Below are 22,709 nucleotides of genomic sequence, written 5' to 3' on the forward strand. Positions count from 1 at the left end.
TAATTTTTATTATCAATCAACTGTAAATAAGGAATATAATCTACTCATTAATACTCTCTTGATTTTTAATATTAAATCATTATTTTCAAGAAGAGTATTCAAGTCCATTCCATTTTGTGGAAGTAATAGAAATGCTAACAAAACATATTAGCACCACTAATCTGAATTGTTCTTGTAGAAATTTAATTCCAACCTGCTTATTATATTTTGATCATTAGTGCGAATAACAGTTGATTCAGTTGTGTAATATGTACACATATATTTGTATATTACTCTGTATAAACCTGCAAAAATTCATTTCAAATGAATTTTGTTTTCAAATTCTAATCTTTGAATTTCTCCTAAACCAAAACAAAACAAACAAACAAACAAACAAAAAACCTTAAAAGGAGTTAAATGATATTTTTAAATGCATATTTTAAAAACAGTCTTTCTTTTCTGGTAGTTCTAAATGAAGAATCATCTTCAATAATAGTAATAGGATTTATTTTAAAATATCAGTATATGAATGTATTTAGAAAATATATATTTGTCCCAAAATTCACCATCTGAATTTTTTTTATAGTACCAGGGAGACTGAGCTTAGCTAGGCAGTTTTTGTTTTGTAAAATCATGTTTTAATGGAAAAAATTAAGATACGAATCACATACTGATAACATATGAACTGGTTATTTATATAAAAAAAATCACGGATGCATTTAGTTTAATATGTTATTCGAAACAATCTGCTATATTACAATATTTTTTACAGTTTATCTCTCATTACTTATATTTTTGAACTTGCAATCAATTTTACCATGGTGAAATCGAGTCTGAGCTGACGCTATAAGACATTGTCAGCATAAGAGCAGATAGAAAAAAACTCTAATAGTCAGTTATAAAAGAAAATGTGTGTGTTCTTTGTATGTGTGTGTATAAAATCGCATTTTCTAGGGAAAAAAAATTTATATAGATAAACTTAAAAAGCAAAAATATTAAATATAAATACATAAGTAAAAAAAGAAAAGCAAGAAGTGCAACTTGAATTGAGACCCGTAGTGTATATATACATTGGCCATGTTATTCTGATCATTACACTGCATTGTTCACACTTCGAAATAGATTTTGAATAAATTTCTTTTAATAGTTAATTATAATTTAATTTTGTGTGTGTCAAATCACATTTTTTTTTTTTGAGAAAAATATCTATGTGGATAAATTTAAAAAGCAAAGCCTTATTTAAATATAAAATGTGATTCAGATAGTTCCAGCCATTTCCAAGATACATGAAATATATATATATATATATATATATATATATATATATATATATACATACAAAAATTGTTTATTTAGAGATATAAGATATAACTTCAGAAACATTAAAATGAACATGAGACAAATGCATATGTTTTATTACTGTTTCTTATAATTATTTAGGTGTTCATTTATTAGAAGATTTAATTGTGTAAAATGTGTATACTCAACAATTAAGTAGTTGATTTTTATTAATTGAAATATTTACTCCAACAGGTGCATATCATTGTTGGACCCCTGTCGAAATGACTCTCGTGCTGTGGGATCGATGCAATGCTTATTGCAAAGAATTCGAAAGTTGGTTCTACAAGCTTATAGTCGTCAGTTATGTTTGTTTGAAGAACATATGCGAACTCAGAGGGAGCGAAGAAATGAAAATGGTTGGAGCTTCCAAAATTTCTTTTTTCTTCAAGAAGAATTGGCATTGGTTCTAGAGATGCTTGGACTTTATGATGAAGCGTTAATTCAATATGATGAGCTGGATGCTTTGTTTACTCAATTTGTGATTAATTCAAATGTTGGTGGTAAGTGTATAAATTGTCTGAGAACATACGAAAAAGATAAAAGATGTTTGTGACATTATAATTGTTGATTAATTTTCTTTTCCAAAAGATTAATTGAAATTTTCGAATATTGCCGTGCAATCTGAATCCATTGATTTTCAATCAAAAGGTTGAAAAAATGGAATTTTGGAAGGATTTGTTAAATTTTTCATTTGGTAAACCATGGAAAGATTTGTGTCATGATGCATTTCTTGGAATTAGTGACATTTTTATTAATTCATAAGGAAATTTAAGAGTAAAGTCTTAAGAAATAGCTGCATTTACAATATTTTACAGGAGGAGGAAGAAAAACATTAATTTTATTTCTGGGATCATTATCTATGGTGAAAATAGTTCATTTATCAGGAAATATACCTGTATGAATTGCAGCAAGTGACAATTAAAAGGCAAAAATTCTGATATTTTTATAGCTTATCTGTTTATTATTTTAGTTTTACTTTCGAAACAAATTACTTTTATTTTATTGTATTGAAAGATTTAAATATTGTTTCATATTTTGTGTAATTATTTTTTTTATATGACTATTAAGAGTAACAAAGTAGAAATGAAAATGACTATCAAATATATTAAAAAAATATTTATAAAGTATTTAAATATAAACACAAAATCAATCAGAAATAAAATTCTGATTTCATTAATATTAAAATAACCTTGCCAGTGATGTGCAATCTGTTCATAGACAGTAAATAAACTTTTAAACTAAATCCACTCTCAGCCAGTTGCAATTAAAGAACAGTATTTAAAAAATTCTGTGTTCTTTCCTACTATCTATGACAAATGTGGTATTTATTTTTGAGGCAAGAATTCATGCTATCCTTTTCTGAATTTTATTTTTAATTCTTTGTTAGCTGTGAGTTCTTCGAAGCTCTTTTAAATTTCATGATTTTTAAGTATCGGTTTCTATAAAAGGATCTAAAATTCAGCTCAATAAAATTGTGTAACTGCAGCTGATATGTAAATTTCCTAGTTCAGGCACGTTATTATATTAATTTTCTAAATAGGTAATTCTACTACATTGCCCCTCTTGACTAGCTTTAATGCCAACCATGTACTATAAAACTTATTACCACCTCATTGAAGGCTCCATCACCCTTTGGGGGGGGGTAATACCATTCCTATTGGGAACCTATGGTTTAAATAATATTTGCAAAAATAATTTCTGAAATAATTACAAAATTTACTTTATTATTATTCCTGAAATATACAAGTACATGTTCTAAAAATTTATTTTCAGATATGCCAGAATGGTTAACTTGTTTTTCGCGACCTTGTGACATTTGGTCTGGTGTCTGTTTACTTAGAGAAAAGTCCATAGAATTGAGGAATGTTTTGCTTTCTGGAAATGCTTGTCTATTAGATTTAAGGAACTATTTATTTTCAAGGCAGTGTGCACTACTTCTGTTGCTTTGTCGTCCTTGGGAGGTTGCTCAAAGAACTTTGCCCTTTCTTCATAATTGTATTAGTGAATTAAAAATACTTGAGGTATGCTTATTTTATTTTCAGTTTAATAGCTATTTTGTTACATTATTATTTTTTCAGTTCCTAATTTAATAAGATAGAGAGAAGTAAATTTTTTATAAATAATTTGTAGTTAAAAATTAATTAATTAAAAGTGAAACAAAACAAAACTATATGAATGTTTTTAATACATTTATATTTGAAATACTCTATTATATTTATTATTCTGGGACTGAATTTAAATTAATTAATCTTTACAAGAAATACATTTTCTAAGACTTCTAATCTTGTAAAGTATAGATTTTTTTTTTTTTTTTTGCCTTCATTTTATATGATTTCTTTTTTTGTTTTTGTTTGTTGAACGTTTTTTTAAAAAATTATAAACAAATTAAAAGTATCTAAAAAGGTATGAGCATACATAAATGATAGTAAATTCAGTAATAAGGTTAAGCAAAAAACAAAATAATTGAAATTTATATCTTATCTTTAATTTAAAATTTTCATGGGAGAACTTTTTTTTATTTTGTAATATGAATTACAATTGATAGAGTTGGATTTTTAAACCATAGTTGGTCATATGAAATGCATTGATGAAAATAATGTAATTAGTGTTTAAAGTGGATGCTGGAAATTCTGAATCTAAATATAAAAATTTTGAATTCATAATTTTTTTCCATATTTAACATTTTCCATAATTCCAGTTCTTATAATTGATAATTTCTAATGTCCCATTGTCTAAATTTTTGAGCTTTAAATTTGGATTGACATATGACTTATGCTATTTTAGAATCCTTACATTGTTCTGTTCATAATGCTATGGTTTCCCTTAACTTTATATATATATATATATGCCTACAATCACATCACAAGGAAGATCAGCAATCTTCCTTGTGATGTGAAAAAAATGGATTCCTTCTTAAAAATGGATTTGTATAAAATTTTTTTCATCATCATTTCATTCTGAAGCTAAGTCTTTAATAGTAAATTCAACAAAATTTTATTCATTAAACTGAAATTTCCTCAGCAAGGAAAAATATACCAAATTTTTATGTCTTGAACATCAACAATGAAGGAAAAAGGCAAGAATGAAATATTAGAGCATTATTAGCGATTTGAGTTTTATTTCATCATTGAAATGTATTGTTATAAAATACGCTTAAAATATTTTTAAAAAATTATATTATATGTAAGAATTTTTATGTAAAATATTTCTTAAAATTACACGGGAAAAAGAATAATAAAATTGACAAAATAATTTCTAGGACTGAAGCTGCTGTAAAAATCATTCTTATACTGTAAAAATATTCTCAAGTTATAGTGGAGAAACATCAAAATTTTACTTAAGTTTTAATTAATTAAATATTGAATTAATTTTTTTTCAAAATTGCACATTTTAAAATATATGTATGTCAAATTTAGTACTAAATTAAAAAAGATTTGGCTTGCAGATTGGCATACATACATTTATCCTTATTATTGATAGAGATGAAGTTAACCTATATAGAGATTTGCATAAAATACTTACTGCTTGTTAAATCTGATTTCTGTACTCTCATTTCATTTTAAACATTCTTTACTAAGAATGCCTTTTTTGGTTTATGGGAATAATCTGTTAGGTAAGAAATCTTATTTTATTTAGATATCATAGAATGATATTCAGATATGTTGTTCATGTTTCCATATATAATTCATCAATTCTTATTCAGTTATGAGATTTCTTTATTTTAGGTGAATATGCCTCCTGGTGCTGTGGCTTGTTGGGTATTTCTCAGCTGCTTTGAAGTTTTACAGACTTGTGAAAAATTCAGTGATACTTCTCAAATCAAAGAATATTCTTTGTATTGTGCAGGGTTATGGGCATATGCAAGAGAAAAGGTCAGTGATGAATAATGCTTTCATTTTCATGTATTTTTATTTATTTCATGTTTGTAACATGAAATAAATACAAATGTTACATTTATTTCTTGATATGCTAGAACTTTAAAATTGCATTGACTTTTTTATTTTCCGTGGCAATATGTTCATTTTATTTTTTTAGAAACGGTCAATTAATGTAATTGACTTGATTAATAGAACAGAATTTTTATTCCTTATGAAAGGGACTGTTCTAGTTATAAATTTGAGAAATAATAGATTCCTAAATTTCACATAACTTAGAATAATGAAATTAAAATATAAAAAGAAAATTAAAATAAAATAATTTTACTTTGAGATATGTTTTAATATTTTTTAAGTATAAAGTATGTTTTAAAAATTTTTATTATTAAATTTTTTACAATATCCAAATCTATAAAAGAAAAACAATTCTTCTATTTAATTATCTGTAACTTTCTATTTAGACACTTACAAAGAATGGTATTAAAGATTCAGCAGAATGATCTGTGCTAGAATTATTAATTTTTACATTTTTTATTAAAAAGATGTTTATCATAAGTAATTGTAGCATGGATGTAATTAAAAGGATTAAAAAAATCTCTAATGTAATTTTTCTTCTTTTTTAGCTTTATAGTAATTCTATACTTCAATCTTCATTAATTTAAGTTTAAAATAAAAGAAAGAAATAGCAATTTATATGATACAGTGAAAGCTCAATTATACATATATGTCTAATCAAGCAGTTTAGAAAGTAAAAGAAACTATAGCAAAAATAATTTATAGAAATTGACATAATAATAATTTTGTTTTGTTTTGCATTTATTGATAATGGTTCATAGTATTAAATTGTCACTTCATTGCACAAAAACATACCCCTAAGAATGCTTTGATGTAAAAAAAACCTATGTGTTTTTATAATAATTTATCTATTTTAAAGGCAGAAAAAAATAGTTTTGCTTTTTTATGCACTTATTCTAAATTTACTAAAAATAGCATAATTAATAGCATACTGAAAAATATTTCTGTTTTAAATTGCAGTTACATCACATTGGTATACTTTGTGGTTTGATGCCAGATTTGATGGATAGCAGTGAGAAACTACACATTGTTGTTAATCTTCTTGCTGGAATGGGTGCAGATCCTTATCCTGGTAAAAAGAAATAGTTTTAATTTGCATATAAATATTTTCTATATTTGAATATGTCCTGTATTCTTTTTAGATGTGTACACAACTTGATTAATTATAAATTAGATAAAACATGAAATAGATCTCCAGTTATCCCAATTCAACATGGATCAAGTTAATTCAGACATGAAGAAATTTGGATAAATGAAAGAAATTAAAATTCAGATATTATGTGAAATTGTCACATGTAGAAAGAAATTTTATTTTTATCTATGAAATTAAGTTTAACATAACATGCCACATGTAACTTTAAGTACTTTGAGTACAGAAAAAAACATGAAATTTTTCATAATTCCTGTTTATTTATTCATATAGTTTATTAATGTTAAACATAGATTTTCCTTCTGTATTGATTAGATATTTTGTGTTTGCATGTTTATTCCAAAATATTAAAAGCTGGCCATTACTTTTAGCTACCTTTTTTTAAGTAAACATTTTAACAAATGATTTTAATTCTTATTTGATTATTTTTATTTTCACAGTTGGAGTTGATAGTCCTCATGCTAAATTGCGAGCAGCCCTTTCTTCTAAAGAATCTTTCTTGAAACATTATTTGGTATACAATTTTCTTTTTAATATTAATAATCATATATTTATGCATTACAAATATAATTAATTTTTTCGTATATATTAATTAAGAATAAAATGATATTTAAAGATAATCTCTCATGATTGAACCTGAACTGATAATTATATCTAAGATTTTTTTTTCTACTCATATGTTTGCTAGTATTAAGAAAAAAAGTAAAGAATTTTGTTCTAATTTGTGGTATAAACATACATATTCAAATATAATAAGTATTGCTCCAAGGAACAATTTTATTTAAGATTTATTTGTATAACATAATTATGACTTTTATATATTTATTATATTTTGCCTTTTATTTATTTATACCTAATAAATAGTGTCAAAATTACTATGTATAATCTTATCTTTCAAACTATGTTATTGCATTCTTCATCTGGAATGAAAAGTAGAAATTAACTTGACTTTTGTTTTTAGAGTTAATGCTGTTTTTTTTATTACATATGCAATAATAAAATAAATAAAAAAGTAAGAAAAAGGAAGTTTTCCTCTAGAACATTTTCTTGAATGAAAGTACATTTTGCATGTTTTTTTGTCAAAAAAATTCCTATGTTTATCTTGTACTAAAATGCTACTTTACATTAAAGATGCTTTCTATGCTCTTTACCATATTAAAAAAATAATGGAGTTTTTAATCACATTAAAATATTTTAGTTTGAGTAATTAAAAAAATTGTGATATATTTTATTAGGTTTATGAATTGGGCTTTGCACTACATTTGCCTTTTTCTTTTTTAATCTTATAATAAAAAATAAATTGTTTTAGCACTTTATAAGTTTGACTTAGAGCTACCAGATTTGGCCCATACATACTTTGGAGGATGGGAATGTGCACCCCATAGAGATTTTTTGATTGAAATTTTAATTAATTTAAAATTAAGCGAGATGTTTACATTTTTTTCAAGGTAAATTATATGCGTAGAAAATATTACAGCATAAAATTGATTTTTACACCATCTTAATGTTAAAAAAATAATCTTTTCAATAGTACTAATACTTTAACTTATAAATTGTTTCTGTCTTTAATGAATAAAAAAAAAAATTCTCATATTTTCCAACAATTTTTTAGTGCAATATGAAAATACAATGTAACCTGTACAAGCATGTTATGATTGCATGGGAAAAATTACCTTTTATCTGCGCATTTCTATCAAGATGACAAAAACCCGAATTGAAAGATTAACTCTTATTGTAAACTAAGCCTAGGAAAGTGTAATATTCAGTACATGTTTGTCTGAAATGGAATAAATAAATTTAAAAAAAATGTGATATTTACTTAAGGGGAAAAAAATGAATTCATGAAACACTTAAAATTGTGTGACATTTAAAATTAGCTATATTATTAATTTAATAATTCATTTTTATACTAAGCATACATAGTTTAATATATACAGGATATCTACTCTAATAAGAGTCCAACAACAAATTTCTAAAACTGTATTAATTAGCTTATATATTTAACAAAAAAAAAAAAAAAAAACGGTCTAAATGAAATAAATAATTATATCTTATGTAGTTTCAATCAATAAATGTTTCGATGAATTACAATTTTTGAAATTTTTATGCAGATCCTCCATTCTGGGAGTCATATTTAATAAAATGTTCTTGAGACATTAGTATTTCAAATAAAAAAAAATATTCTACAGTTTTGCAGCCAAAATTGGTTGAGTTTTGAAAATATAAATGTCTCTATTCTATAAAAATGTGCAATTTTATATCTCTCCATTGACTGTCTTGAAGAAATTATGTGAATCTGTGCTTGGACTTTCCCCAAGACAGACTGTCTAAAATAATGAATTTATTGATTGTCCTAACATAATGATATTTGCAGCTTTATAACTTGGTTTTGGTTTATTCACTGAAAACTGAAATCTTAGATTTCCAAGTTAATTTTACTGAGAATGATTTGTAGGATCGAAGGATTGTATAAAATTTAGACTTCAAATTGCTTCCAGAAGCATATTTATCGATTGAAATTGAATAACATAATATTTACTGAATTAAAATTTTTTTTAAGGTAAAACTGAATTTTATGGTGAATCAGATAAATTTTTATTAAATAATTCTTTAAAATACTGCATAAATTATAAAAAAAATACTGCTTCATACATATTACAATACTGAAAGATTCGATTTTTTATGTAATCATACTCTTAAAAAATTTATTGGTTTTAGCAAAAAAAGTTTCCTCATTGGTTGAAGTTTAATCTGTTCCATTTCAAATTTAATTCTTACGACAGCTGATTGCAAAGTAGAGAGATATATATAGTAATATATAAAGCATAAATTATTCTTAATATTATTCCTTTCATTAGTGTAATGATAATCAATTACTTTTGACATTAACAATTAACAATGTTTTATTATTTCATGAAGAACATGAATTCACTGATACATTACATTTTTTAAGGAACTTTCTGAACTTACAATGGGAACTTTTAAACACAACAGAAGAATAAGAACAGCTCGCTTAATTGGAAAAGATTTAGCCCAATTATATATGTAAGTTATTCTTCATTTGTCTATAATGTTGTACTTCACTATGTAATTTTGTTCAAACAGTTACCTTGTTTAATTTTTTTGGAAAAAAAAAATATTGCATTATATTATGGTACAATATGTTCCTGGATATTTTGACATTTGTCATGGTGTAAAATAATATAATATTCCAGTGTAAATATATTATACATATACATACATACATACATGCATGCATACATTTTCTTTGATATGTGTTGACTTAGGAAAAGGAATCTTGGGTATCTTTAAAAGAATGTTATAAGCATTAGCGATTTTTATCTCTTCACTCGGAATGTGAGAAAATATTTAGTCATCAATTCTCTGGAGTGTATGTTAAAAATAATTAAATGAAAATTGGGAATTGGATCAGGAGATTTGAGAACATTTTAGAATGATGATAATATGGGATAAATTAAGATAAAAATTCGGAAATGAATTAGAATTTAAATTAGAATGAGAGATCATTACATATATAATAAAAAAAGGTGATTTTTTAAAATGTTTTGTTTATACAACAGCACCTTTTTATTAGTTCTGCTGTATTAGAATTTCTTTGCATTATTCTTGCAGTTTATTAATGAATTTATCAACCTCGTTGATATGCTCATTTCCATTTTTTTTTTATATCTGTTCATTTTCAGTATTTCAGACTCATAATATTATTACATTTTTTTTTTCTTGTTTAGGAAAATGAAACAACCTCAAAAAGCTGTATCATTTTTAACTGATTTGTTAAAAACTTACCGTGAAGAAAATTGGGAAATTTTGACAGCTAGCATTCAAGAGGATTTGCTTGAATGTTATTCAGCTATGGAAGATATTCAAAGATATTTAAAAACATGTATACGCCTTGCAGCTACACTGTGTTTTAACTTAGATAAAAGGAAGGATTATTTTCAAGAGATAATTAGTTGTAGTGAGAAACTTGGTTCAGGTATGTAAAATTTTTATAATATATTTTAACTTTTTTTTTTCAATAATTTTTGCCAATATTTCTGATTCTTCTAGACCAGGAATATTGGTTACATTTTATGTCAGGTAAATATCTTGTATTTATTCTATCGCTTCAAATTTCCTTGAGAAATTTATTTGAAGTTTTAACATAGATATGTAAATGTAATTAATACATACAATCTTAAATCAGAAATTGGAATGAAGAAATTTATGACAATCTGAAGAAATACTTCAGTATTATTATAAAAATTAAAAAACTTTTAAATTGAAATAAAAATTTTAAAAATTCTTTGTACACAAACTATGGAGTCAGACCTTGAAAAATCTACAATTTGCCAACTGTATGATTTGGAAAATTAGAAATATTAAAATATCATAAACTGAGACAACTTAGCCACATTTTTCTTTTCCTTCAACTATTTTGTAAATTAGCAAATTATAGAAATATTTTAAAGCCACCATAAACCATTACTAATATAAAATTAACTACTAATTTTACATTACAATTACAACCGGAGAATAGAATATAACAATTTAATAACAATAGAAATATAATTTAAGTAAACATTTATATATTTAAAAAAATAAATATATGAAAGTAAACAAACAAAAATCGACTGTAAAATTATCTTCGGAAAAGTGCAATTTCTCCAACTATGTTGAAACTAATCAAAATCTCCCCAAAACATTATTTTAAAATCATGAAAACACTTTGCACATTAATATTAACTTTTTATTGTGAAGGGAAATATGTAACAGTATTGGATATAATTAAAATTCCCAACTTATAATGTTTATATAAATGTTTACTTAAATTTTTCACTTCTGAAAAGATAAAATTGTCATGGTTTTCAATGTAGGGAGAGCCAGTTATGTATGCAATATTTTATGTGTTCAGTAAAACTTCATCTAGCATGTTTGAGACGTAATAGGTTTTTTTTCTTCCATCTATCATTTATATAAAAATATGTTATTCTTGAACTTCTATTTATAAGCTCAATCTGATTTATTATAGAATTTTTAGGAAGGTATTGATCTTTTCCCATCAACTATAAAATTATGAAATTTGCCCCCACTCCAGCAACGAATCTAAGAAATTTTTCATGAAGAGCATTAAGAGGCATTCTCCAGTCTGGACAAGTAGAAGACTTGTTCAGAGATCTTTTTTCTCATCATTGCTCAATAAAGTGTAGTGTCTTGGCTTCTTTGAAAGGGCACATTTTCAGTGATTCTTCTTTTCAGCGATTGTAACTTTCATTTCTTTACCAAACTACAAAAGATCTATCAAATTGCAACATGATATCGTGATATTTTTGATACCTGCATTTTCCCAACTTGGTCCTAATGCATCTTGGCATCTGAAATATTTATAAAACAAACACGAATACATACAAGATCTGAAAAATGTTTGCAAGAATTTGAGAAAAAAGATATTTTAATTTGGCTAAGTTGTCCCATTTTGACCCTGATTTCTATTATAATTATTCAAATTATAGGATTAAACTGAAATTTAACATAAAACTTAAATCTAAAATTGTTTCTGAAATGGGGTTATATGCTGGTTAAAAAAAACAAGTAGTTACAAGTAGTGTTTGAAAGAATGTGCTGCTTGAATCAGTTAAATTGACTACCAAGAAAACTTGTTCAACAGGTTGAAAATGTCTTAAGAAACATATGAGTTAAAAAGTGGAAAAAAAGTTATCATTAAGTGCTTTCTCTGTGTGGTGAAATCATTGGTGCATTTGTTACTTGGTGCAAGGACATAATATGAAAACCATAATCAATTTTTTTTTCTCTAAAAAAACTGGCAAAGTTTCCTAGTTTGCTGTATGAAGAAAACTAATAATTTCAGGTGAAAAAAAAATTCCGATAAGAAAATATGAATGCATAAGTTAATGCCTAGTAAAACACACACATTCATTTTCATTAATTTTAGTGATTGGATGCAATTAAATAATTGGGAATTAACTACTACTTTATGGTCTTGAAATTCATGTTGAAAACTGAACTTAAGTGCATTTACTTTTGCCATCCAAATCCAGTCATTTTCCATTTGTTGCATATCTGACTATTTTTAATGCAAATATTAATTTTTGCAAAATACAACATTATAATAATTTTGCAATGTTTTGGTAAAACATCTATATTTAAAAATGTTTTATTGAAGTCATTTCGCTTATTATATTACTGCATCTAATTTATAAAATAATTTGAATTAAATAATTGCTGTACTAAAAATATTGATGATCTTATTTTATTATTTTTTTTTTAGATCCTTTATTAGTTAGAACTGAGAGAACATTTCTAGTCAGTGGTGCCAAAATTGAATCGTCTTTCACTCCGATGATCTGCGATTCAGAGATTTTAGTAACTTTCCATATTCATAGCAATTTGCCTAGTGAAATTATATGTCGCAATATTAAGCTTTTTCTCAAGAAACAAAGTGCTCCTAATGTAGATAAGTCCAAACAAACTGATAACCATTATTTATCCTCCAAGCCCAATGTCTCATCTCATAGTCCATTATCTCCTATGCAGTCTGGGGGAGGATTAGGTATTCCATCGAGGGATGAAATGCAACAACGAATTTTAGTACAGCCTCAACTGATTGTTGGGTGTTATCGGCAAGAGGGTGCTCAGATTTATTCTGTGATGTGCAAAAATACCCATCAAGTCCTGAGGCGCAGAGATAGTCAAGGCTTCCATAAAGATGATATTTCTGAAGAAGATAATGGACCTTGTTTCAAAGTTAGCATGGCAAAACTAGTTCCTGGTCCAAATGTTATCACTATAACAGTCAAGGTAGGTTATATTTATAAAGATTCAATAAATTTGGAGTTAAATCTTTCTCCTTATTAACTGTGATTATCTGGAAGACTGGGCATAAATTTTTTCTATAAATGCGTATTTCTCACAGAAAATTGTTAGATATGAATCACATGCTGATTACATATGTATATTTTTCAGTTTTACCTACATATGAACTGATCATTCAAATAAAAAAAAATCATGAGCATGTTATTCAAAACAATCTACTATCTTACAGTACTCATTTTACTGTTCATCAATCATTACATATATTTTTGAATGTACATTCAGTTTTATCATGGGGAAATTTGGTCCACGATGGTGCTGTATGGCATTGTCTGCATGAGAGCAGATAGAAATAGGCTTCAATAGTTAGTTATATATATATAAAAAAAATGCTTTTTTTGTATGTGTAAAATGGCATTTTTCTCTAAAGACACAAGACCTATATAGATAAACTTAAAAAGAAAAAAAATATTAAATATAAATACATAAGTTAAAATATAAAACAAAAATGATTATTCAAACTGAGGAGCTACAACACACACTTCATTCATGTTGCTCTGACCACTATACTGCACTACTCACACTTTGAAGCAGAATTTGAATATACTTATTGAAATAGTTAGTTATAAATTTTTTGTTTCTGCATATGTATTATCACATTTTATTTAGGAAAGAGATCTATATAGATAACATAAAAAGAAAAGTCTTATCTAAATATAAAATTTGATCCAAATAGTTGGAGCCGTTGGAGCCGCACACAAAAGAAATAAATTTATATATACACAAGAATTATTGGTTTAAAGTTGTAAGATAGATTGGATTTGTATGGAGCTAATAATAATTGTGAATTAATTTTTTATCTTCAATTATTAGATTTGCAACACATTATGCAAATTTTCAGTTGTGGAGGGGGAAGAGAGGAAAATAAACATAGTTTTGAAATAACTAGACTAAACACACAAAATCAATAAAAAATGTATTTATTTTTTGTCTGCATTCTTTTGAAGAAGTCTTGATTGCGTCATAAATGTATTTTATATTTTACGGTTTTGACATGCCCTTAATGATTTCATTTGCTAAAATATTTGAATAATGTGAAGAGGATGCAGTAATTTGCATTATTTTCAATATTTGTATGCATTGTTTATATATGCAGTGTTGTAATATTTCCATTCACATTTTGTGAATTTTTTTTGCATCTAATATAATATAAAAAACAATTTGGAATTTCATAGATATTTTTTTTTTATTTTTTTATTTGTAGGTTTCTCAGTCTGGAGTATATGTCTTTCATCGTCTTTGGATGGAATGGGGAAACATTCATTTTGCATTGTCTAATATCTCACCATTATTTTCATTCCTGGTTATGGAAGAATTACCGACTATTACCAGGAAGATTGTTGAATGTGAGTGTATCATATTAGTTTCCTTTTTATAATTATATTTAATCTTTTGTCACATAATTTATTGTATCTTGACTATCCTTTCCCCTAAATTACTCAAAAATTTATATTCAAAATCTAAATTATTTGCAGTTTATTTTAGAAAATGGTATATATATATATATATATATGTGTAAGCATTATTTTTTGTGAAGCAAAATGCATGTTTAAAAACATTGAAGACGCTTTGAATATTTTAAGTTCGTTTTATTCCCTCTCGGGAGGTAGGCATGATTTATTTACAAGAAGGTGCAGACAAGGCATGCCCGCACTCTGGCGGCACAAAAGCAGAAGTGGGGGAGAGCCAGAAATAAATTATCCCTTGTCTTATATAACATGAGATAGTGATAGGGAAAATATTTTTTCATAGTGCTAATATATTATTAAGATTTTGATAGGGATTTCTGATGCATATCAATCACAAATAAGGGAAACAGGGATCTTTTAGAAGAATTTGTAAAGTCAGCGGTATTTTGTCCCGTCACACAGAGCATGCAAAAGTGTTGGCGTTCAGCCGATTCAGCAAATTGTTCCTATTTGCTTATTACCAAATTGTTCCTATTTGCTTATTTGTCTCTTTTGAAAAGATCGCCTTTATTGAGATTTTCTAGGTCAATTATTTTATGTAGGTTCCTTATAGGAAGACTATCTATTGCAATGTTCTCATGACATGACTTTCAGAAAATTTCTGTAAGTCATTGCCGAACATGGATCTCTAGAACCTCAAACCACCCTCCATTCAAGTATATGTATATGCAAATAATACTTTGCCCATGCTATGTTGACATGATAATTAGAATAATTTTGATTGAATTTCAACTTCTATAGGATAAGTTGTAAGGGGGTTTTTAACAATTGCAGATAAAAAAATTAAACAAATGAGGCAAGTTAGCATGTTCTCATTAAGAACAACAACATTTGTGCTAAAGTTAAAAAAAAAAAAAAGTTAAACATTTTTTGGTAACTGCAATTGCTTAAAATTTAGAGGCTGAAAATGATTTTTCAGCCTCCAATTTCCATTTTTAACATATTCTGTATTATATTTAATTAAATAAAAAAAAAGTTTAAATTTGCTTTTTAAGTGCTCATGGACTAAAATTTAATAGCCTGAAAGAAACTGATTAAATGAAAATAAAGCTGGAACATTTATTGCCAACATTATGTAACAGTGATCAGCTTTAGAAAATTTCAAAAGCTGTGTGTTCCGTAATTCTTTTGAATGTGTTCCATTATAATTATTTATTTAAATGTAGCTATACACACCATATTAAAAATTACTTTGCAAGAAATTCTGAATTATGCGATATAAATAAAAAAATTATCTTTTCTCTCTCCAGTATGTGATATTTCATTGTTTTTGTCTATAGATTGAAATGAATTTGAAAACATTAACTTAGTTGATAAGGAATCTATCTTTGCTTTTGAGCTTGCTGAGAGGATTGTTTTAATACATGTTTCATTTGATAAGATTATTTTGCATTCTTAAATACAGTAGAATATATTTTTGTTCTATCTGTATTTTTTTCTGATTTTTTAGTAACTGAAGCTCAAATGCAAAGACTGAAAGGTAGATCTCAAGCTCAAATCCGAGCTTGGAGAGAAGATCATCATGGTGAGAATTTTGCTTTAATCTTTTTTTCTTTTTTTGCTCTTAATTGATTCATCAATAAAAATTCTAATTTCCCTATTAAAATTTTAATTATGTTGTAGTAAATAATTTATTTTTACAAAAATAATTTAAAAAAATTAAAATATTAAAGTTTTTAAGAATTGTTGCATATTTTTTTAAAACTACATAAATTCAGTTTCAAGCTTTTTTTTTTTTTTTTTAATATTTATAACATAATGGTCTAAGCTGTGTACTATCCATAAATTGCATTATCCTCAAACCAAATTTATTGCTCATAGCAAATATTTGTTTTAATTAATTGATTAATTAATTTTTGTTTAAAATTGCACTTTCTTCCTATTATTAAGGATTTGACTTCAACAACTCTAAATTTTTCATGGATTTTAATGTTCTCTTTTAGAATTTTTAAGTACTTTTTGTAAGTTAGCTGTGCAAATCTAATTTAATGTTCTTTGTTAATTTAAATTATAATTAGATTTTTAAAAACTACTAATTCTTTATATACATTTAGCATTTTTTTAAAAATCATACCAATGATAGTATCATTGTTTACAAGAATATTCTAAAAATTTTAATAACAAAATTTCACTTTCTAATTTTTTAAGAACATTTGCAATTTTAATTTTATTTTTTAATACATTTTATAAATTCAAAATATCTGAGTTGATTTTCATATTTGTGGCAAACAACAAATTAACAAATAAAAAATAAATGCTATGTATTATTTTTTATTTGCAGAATTGAACCTGTTTTCTTTGAGGGGGGGGAGAAAATATTTATATAGTTAGTCCTTATTGTTCAATGAATGCAATCTTTATATTAGTTGTTTCAATTTTCAATGTTTAACATGTGCATATGCTTTATTGAGAAATACAATTTTTAAAAATGATGGACATATCTTTTCAGGAGATTTAGTGGCTGGCATTGAACAAGATGTTGTCCTCAAACTATTTAGTGGCAGCTATTCCTTTTCCAAAGATACTACCCTTACTTTGAAAGCTTCTAGAGGATTGAGGTTAAAGGTAATTAACTAGGTTAAAATTTATGCAATTCTCCAAGTTTTTGAAATTTTGAAATAAATTAATTTTTTTTCTGAATAATTATTATAATAAAAGGATATTATTATGTAATTGTAAAAACATTTAATATTATTATTTGTGTGATTATTAATAAATTAGCAATCTGTATAACATAATGAGAATCTGAGGAGAACATTTTTATGATTTTAGTGTATTCAGTTTTAATTTATACTTTATAATTAATACTTTTATAATTGATAAATAAAGATGCTTGCATGAATTTCGTATTAATTGAAGAATTTTAATTAATGAAAAACTCCATTAAACCTGAAAGAATTTTTTTTTTCATATAAAACAAATGTAATCATGTTTTTGCTTATGTTCATTGTACAGTAGACTCCCGATTATCCGCTCCTGCCGCACTAAGTTTTTTTTTCTTCTTTTTTTTTCTTTCTTCCAAGCAAAGAGAAAATGCTTCCAAAGCAAGAAGCAAACACAAATGACTGATTTCTTTAAAAAGGTGTAGTTTTGCAGTTATGCTTTTGTAATTACATAATACATTACAGTATTAAAACAGTACATATGTATTCATTTTTCTGTGTATCCTTGACGCCTCTCGTAAGTACAAAGCACTTTTATGTTTTCATTAACAAAAGGCATTTTAGGTTAGTTTTGAGTGATATACTAAAATATTAAGCGTTAGTTAAACATTTCCTGCTGTTTATTTTACGTTTTATTGTACATAAAACGATTTTTCAAAGTTGAAATGACTTTTTTCTCTTTTGCTATACCCGTTTTTAGCTTTTTTCGGATTATCCGCGATTTTTGTTATCCGCGGCGGCCGCGCCACCCAATTCAGCGAATAATCGGGAGTGTACTGTATCTTAGAATGAAATAAAAAAAGTAATATTATCTTATGACTCTTTTTATAAATTTCTTTTAAAATTCAAATATTAATGTTTTGTTCATTTTTATGATTTTATATATTTAAATTCCATACTGAATTTCACATATAAAATAGTAAACTTTTTTGATTGATTTATTTATTTACCAAATAGTGAACTGAGTAAAATGTTTCGATATTTTATAGTTTTGGACATTTCATGTAACTTTTTAGCGATTAATATCAAGTCTAATGTGGTTTATCTGTATATATATTTATCATTAATTTACTAAATTTCATGCACATGCAAATTCAAGCTGTGAAAAATTAATAATCTAATTTTAATAATTGAAAAATTGAATTTAAAAAATGGTAAAGAAATTTCAAAAATCTTTCCAACACTGCATATCGTATGATTGCTGAATGTAATAATTCAGTTATTTATTTCTTAATTTAGTCATTTGTAGTATTTTGTGTATTTTCTGTTTGCATTGTCGCCTCTTCATTTAATCAAAATCCTTTTACTATAAATAAAAGTAAAAATCATATCAAATTATAAAATTCTTCATTATTGTATTTAATGTCTATGTCATGTTAATATTTGTATTTAATATTATTTATTTTTAATTCTGATTTGTCTATCTACATATTGTTTAAAATAGGATTATTAATCTAATAGCTGAATTTTTAAATGAAGCCCCTTATTAAAAGAATTGTAGAAATTTGTGCCTTTTCTTTTATTTATTTTACATATATATTATGAGATAAATAAATCTGAAATCTCCAGGAATTTTTGACTCGGAAACACAGCAGAAGTATGAAATCTTCAATTTCACTTGTAATTTGTTCTTGTTCTTATTTATCCTGACTATCTGTAAATATGCCCTTGATACATGAAATAAATGAATAAAATAACTGACTAAAACAATCTGTCTAGTGGAAGCGTAATGAAGAAATTAATCTGAGATTATGTTATACAAATTATAGCAGTCTTAGGAGATTAAAAATTTTTGTTGTTCTGCATTTTTACTACTCATCTTAATAATTAATCTTTACATAAAAAAAATAAAATTTGTAAACTTTATTAGTTGTTCATGTATTATATAATTAATTACATTAGTTATTTCTGATATTAATTATCTCATTTTGTATCTCTTCTAATAGAATGACAGTTCTGAAGCATCTTGGGAAGAAGATATACAAATTAAGCTTCCTGAAATGAAACCTTTCAGTTCTGCTGAAATGTCTATCAAAGTCATAGCTCAAGTTCAACTGCAAAAAACTGATAATGCTATTGAACATTTTATCACCATTTTGTGCCCATGGTCGCCAAATGCTCAACGAATATCTTTACAGTTTCTACCACCTTTTTTCATTTTTCAAAAATTGAACACATGTGGAATTCGGTAAGTTGTTCTTTGTGTTCCCGATGATTTTACTCCTTGTTTTTTAAGGAGGAGATTGCAGCCTCATGTGAGATTACCTCGAAAGATAGGGCATATTAGATATATTAGGAAAACTCTTATTTGTTCTTTTTCATTTAGAGATCACAACAATTAAAAGAAAAAATGATTTAAAATTCAGCTTGACATAAAGACTTTTTTTAAAAATTTGGTTATATTACTATTTTTGAATTAAATTTCTTTTAATTACCATTAATTAATGCACTAGTATCATTTTTATTTTCTGTATTTAGTGAGTGTGGCAAAATCGTTTGATGAAACTAGAATTATGGGAATTTTTTAATTCCTGAAAAGATGGTAAAAGTTGAAAAAGTTTAAGAAAATTTGAAATTATTGCTTTTGTGCGTATTTATTACTATTTTTATTCATTTATTTTGCACATTTTTCACTTATGTTCTTTTTGAATAAAAATAAGTAAAGATGCAATGCATATATATATATATATATATATATATATATATATAATATAAAATAAATGATACACACTTTATTCTGTGGTTTTGTAAAATATTTATTAATATCTTTCCTTTTTATGCAATATTTGTGTATTGAAATTACTACTGCAGTTAATTAATCATATTAAAAATAATTAAACTGTAATTATTGATATTTTAATATAATCTTTTCCCATAATGTTTTGTTTATAATCTTCTTTAAAACTATTATTCAAATAGATATGATCTTTTCAGATTTAGAATAAATAAATAAATGCATATTGAAGTTCTTTATAGGCCAATTTTTTTCTCAAATATGAGCAAAATTAAACAATAGAAAATCAACATCTGTATGGATTAATAAAAAAATTTACCAGTTTCAACAATTTTATTACAATGAATTCACTTTCTAATTTTGAAATAATAGCAGTTTACAGTGCTCATACTTCTGTGCATAAGAACGTAAGTGTGAATTTCTATGAAACAATTTTCATTTGGCATTAAATATCAATGCATATTTCATTTGGAGTATTTTTTTTTAACTTCTTGGCTTTTTATAGTGTCTTCTGTTTTTCACAAGAATTGCTTAATGTGCTATTTCGCTTTTTACCACATTTTGTATTAAAAGTATTCTTTTTGGTCTCCTTTACTCATGTAGTTATTATTTGCAGAAACTGAAGCAGGAAGCTGTTATTGTTGTTCTATTATTTGTTGTCTTTGTTAAGTATACTGATGTTTGGGATTTACAGTATGTAGTTAATAATCTTTCTTTTATAAGAGCCAAACATTCACTACTGTTAATATATAAATTTGAAAGTAGAAGAAAGCACAAGTGTTAATCTAAATATTCAAAATCTATCATAATAGCCCCTTTAAAAATTACAAAAATATATTTTATGTAAATAATAATAAAATGATTGTTGAAATGTAAATTAATACATTTTTATTGATAGACAAGCCCCAAATTATTTATTATGTGTATCTTTTATGTTTTTGTAAACACCAATAAAAGTGTAAAGATTGCCAATTGCACAAGATGTTTGCATTTGATGTTTCAGGTTGATGATGCTGTCAGCTATCATTAATATCTGTGATCCTGAAGATATTATATAATAAAATGTGCATGCCATCTTGAGAAAAAACTAATATGATTGGATAACATTCCTATTTATTAATATGTGGCCATTTGAAAATTACTCAAACTCATGGAGACTTAAATAAATATTCTGTGAAAGAAAAAAACAATCCTGGAATTTTTATGATTTCTTTACTAAGAATTGCATTTAGAAATTGTAGGAAATTTAAATAGCTCCTGGTGAACATATGCCTTTATTGTATTGTTTTCCCCACTATTTAAAAGAATGTTTATTAAGCAAAATCTAATTACTTTAAAAACGTTTCTAGCATTTGAAATAGATCTTTAAGTGAAATTTTTTCACCTTATGAGTGTAACAATTAATTGAGTTTTGGATATGAACATTTTTTTTTCCTAAATACTTTTTAATATTTTTAAGATACATAACATAAATAGTGTTTCTATTCTAACTTTGATAACTAATGAATAAATGTTTGATTTGTTTGTGCTAACTTTGAGATAAAAGCAAAATTTAAATTCTATTAATATCATTAGAAAGAATCTATTTTATTGTAAACAGGCCTCATCAAGACATGTTTTAGATAAGAAAAGTAGCAATGAAACTTGTTTGCTAGGGAGATTAGAAATATGCATGTTTTAAATATTTTTCTTTTATTAATTTGTCATAATTTATCTTTATTTTTATCAATCTTTATCTGCATTCAATGAGTTTAAATATCTTTGATTAAAGTAATATTAAAGAATTTTGAATTAAGAAAATATAATTTTTTGTGTTATTTATTTATGAAGTATTGAATGAAATAATACTTCAAATATTATTATGTAGAATATATGGAAATTCCACATAAAAATGAAAGTGATTTTAAATTGGATTCATAATTTGATGCATTTGCTTGTTTTTAAAATTTCAAGAAAGGATTTCTGATATTCTTAGTAAAATTCTCTTAGACAATAAATATATTCATTGTGCATTTTATTTAATTTAAATAACATGCATTTTGAACTAAATTTGAATGTGGAAAATATTTCTAAAACATATAATATTGCAGTAAAAAATGCAACTTTTTAATGGAACATATATTTAATAAATTATAGATTGGTTGCTGTTTGTATTTTTATGGAATGTGTATTTAAAAATTTGTAAATTATTTAGTATTACATGGTGTTTTCTAGTATGGTGACTGAAGTTGTTGTCAATCACCATAGTTAATCAATACTATTTTTTTAATTAATTTTTATTCATTTATAATGAGCTTTAAATTATTTTGTGTATGAATTAATTTGAAGATAGAGTTTTATATCTTCAGTGTTTCATTTCAGGAAATATATTGAAATCGTAACCCATGGAGTTTCACTTTTGCATCGTTTTCTTTTAAATAATATTAAGCTGGAATTAGCTGATCAAAAAGATGTAGCTTTGCAACAGTTTGGTGTATCTGATACTCTGGTAAATAATCACTCAGTTATTCAATTCAGTTTTTGAAAGTTTTA

The 22,709-nt window shown here is 25.3% G+C and overlaps 1 protein-coding gene across 1 annotated transcript in view; it reads left to right on the top strand.

Moving 5' to 3' along the window:
• LOC129976199 (trafficking protein particle complex subunit 10-like) overlaps positions 1-22,709 on the top strand; it is a 38,622-nt gene that overhangs the window by 9,208 nt on the left and 6,705 nt on the right. The window contains exons 5-17 of the mRNA XM_056089648.1: positions 1,513-1,820; positions 3,094-3,341; positions 5,046-5,192; positions 6,231-6,342; positions 6,861-6,934; positions 9,374-9,465; positions 10,170-10,417; positions 12,710-13,239; positions 14,516-14,657; positions 16,231-16,305; positions 17,230-17,345; positions 19,390-19,631; positions 22,539-22,665. Of these exons, the coding sequence (XP_055945623.1) occupies positions 1,513-1,820; positions 3,094-3,341; positions 5,046-5,192; positions 6,231-6,342; positions 6,861-6,934; positions 9,374-9,465; positions 10,170-10,417; positions 12,710-13,239; positions 14,516-14,657; positions 16,231-16,305; positions 17,230-17,345; positions 19,390-19,631; positions 22,539-22,665 (2,461 nt within the window). The remainder of the gene's footprint in view (positions 1-1,512; positions 1,821-3,093; positions 3,342-5,045; positions 5,193-6,230; positions 6,343-6,860; positions 6,935-9,373; positions 9,466-10,169; positions 10,418-12,709; positions 13,240-14,515; positions 14,658-16,230; positions 16,306-17,229; positions 17,346-19,389; positions 19,632-22,538; positions 22,666-22,709) is intronic.

This window comes from Argiope bruennichi, chromosome 7 (assembly GCF_947563725.1).
Source record: "Argiope bruennichi chromosome 7, qqArgBrue1.1, whole genome shotgun sequence".
In the NCBI taxonomy this organism is placed as follows: Eukaryota; Metazoa; Arthropoda; class Arachnida; order Araneae; family Araneidae; genus Argiope; species Argiope bruennichi.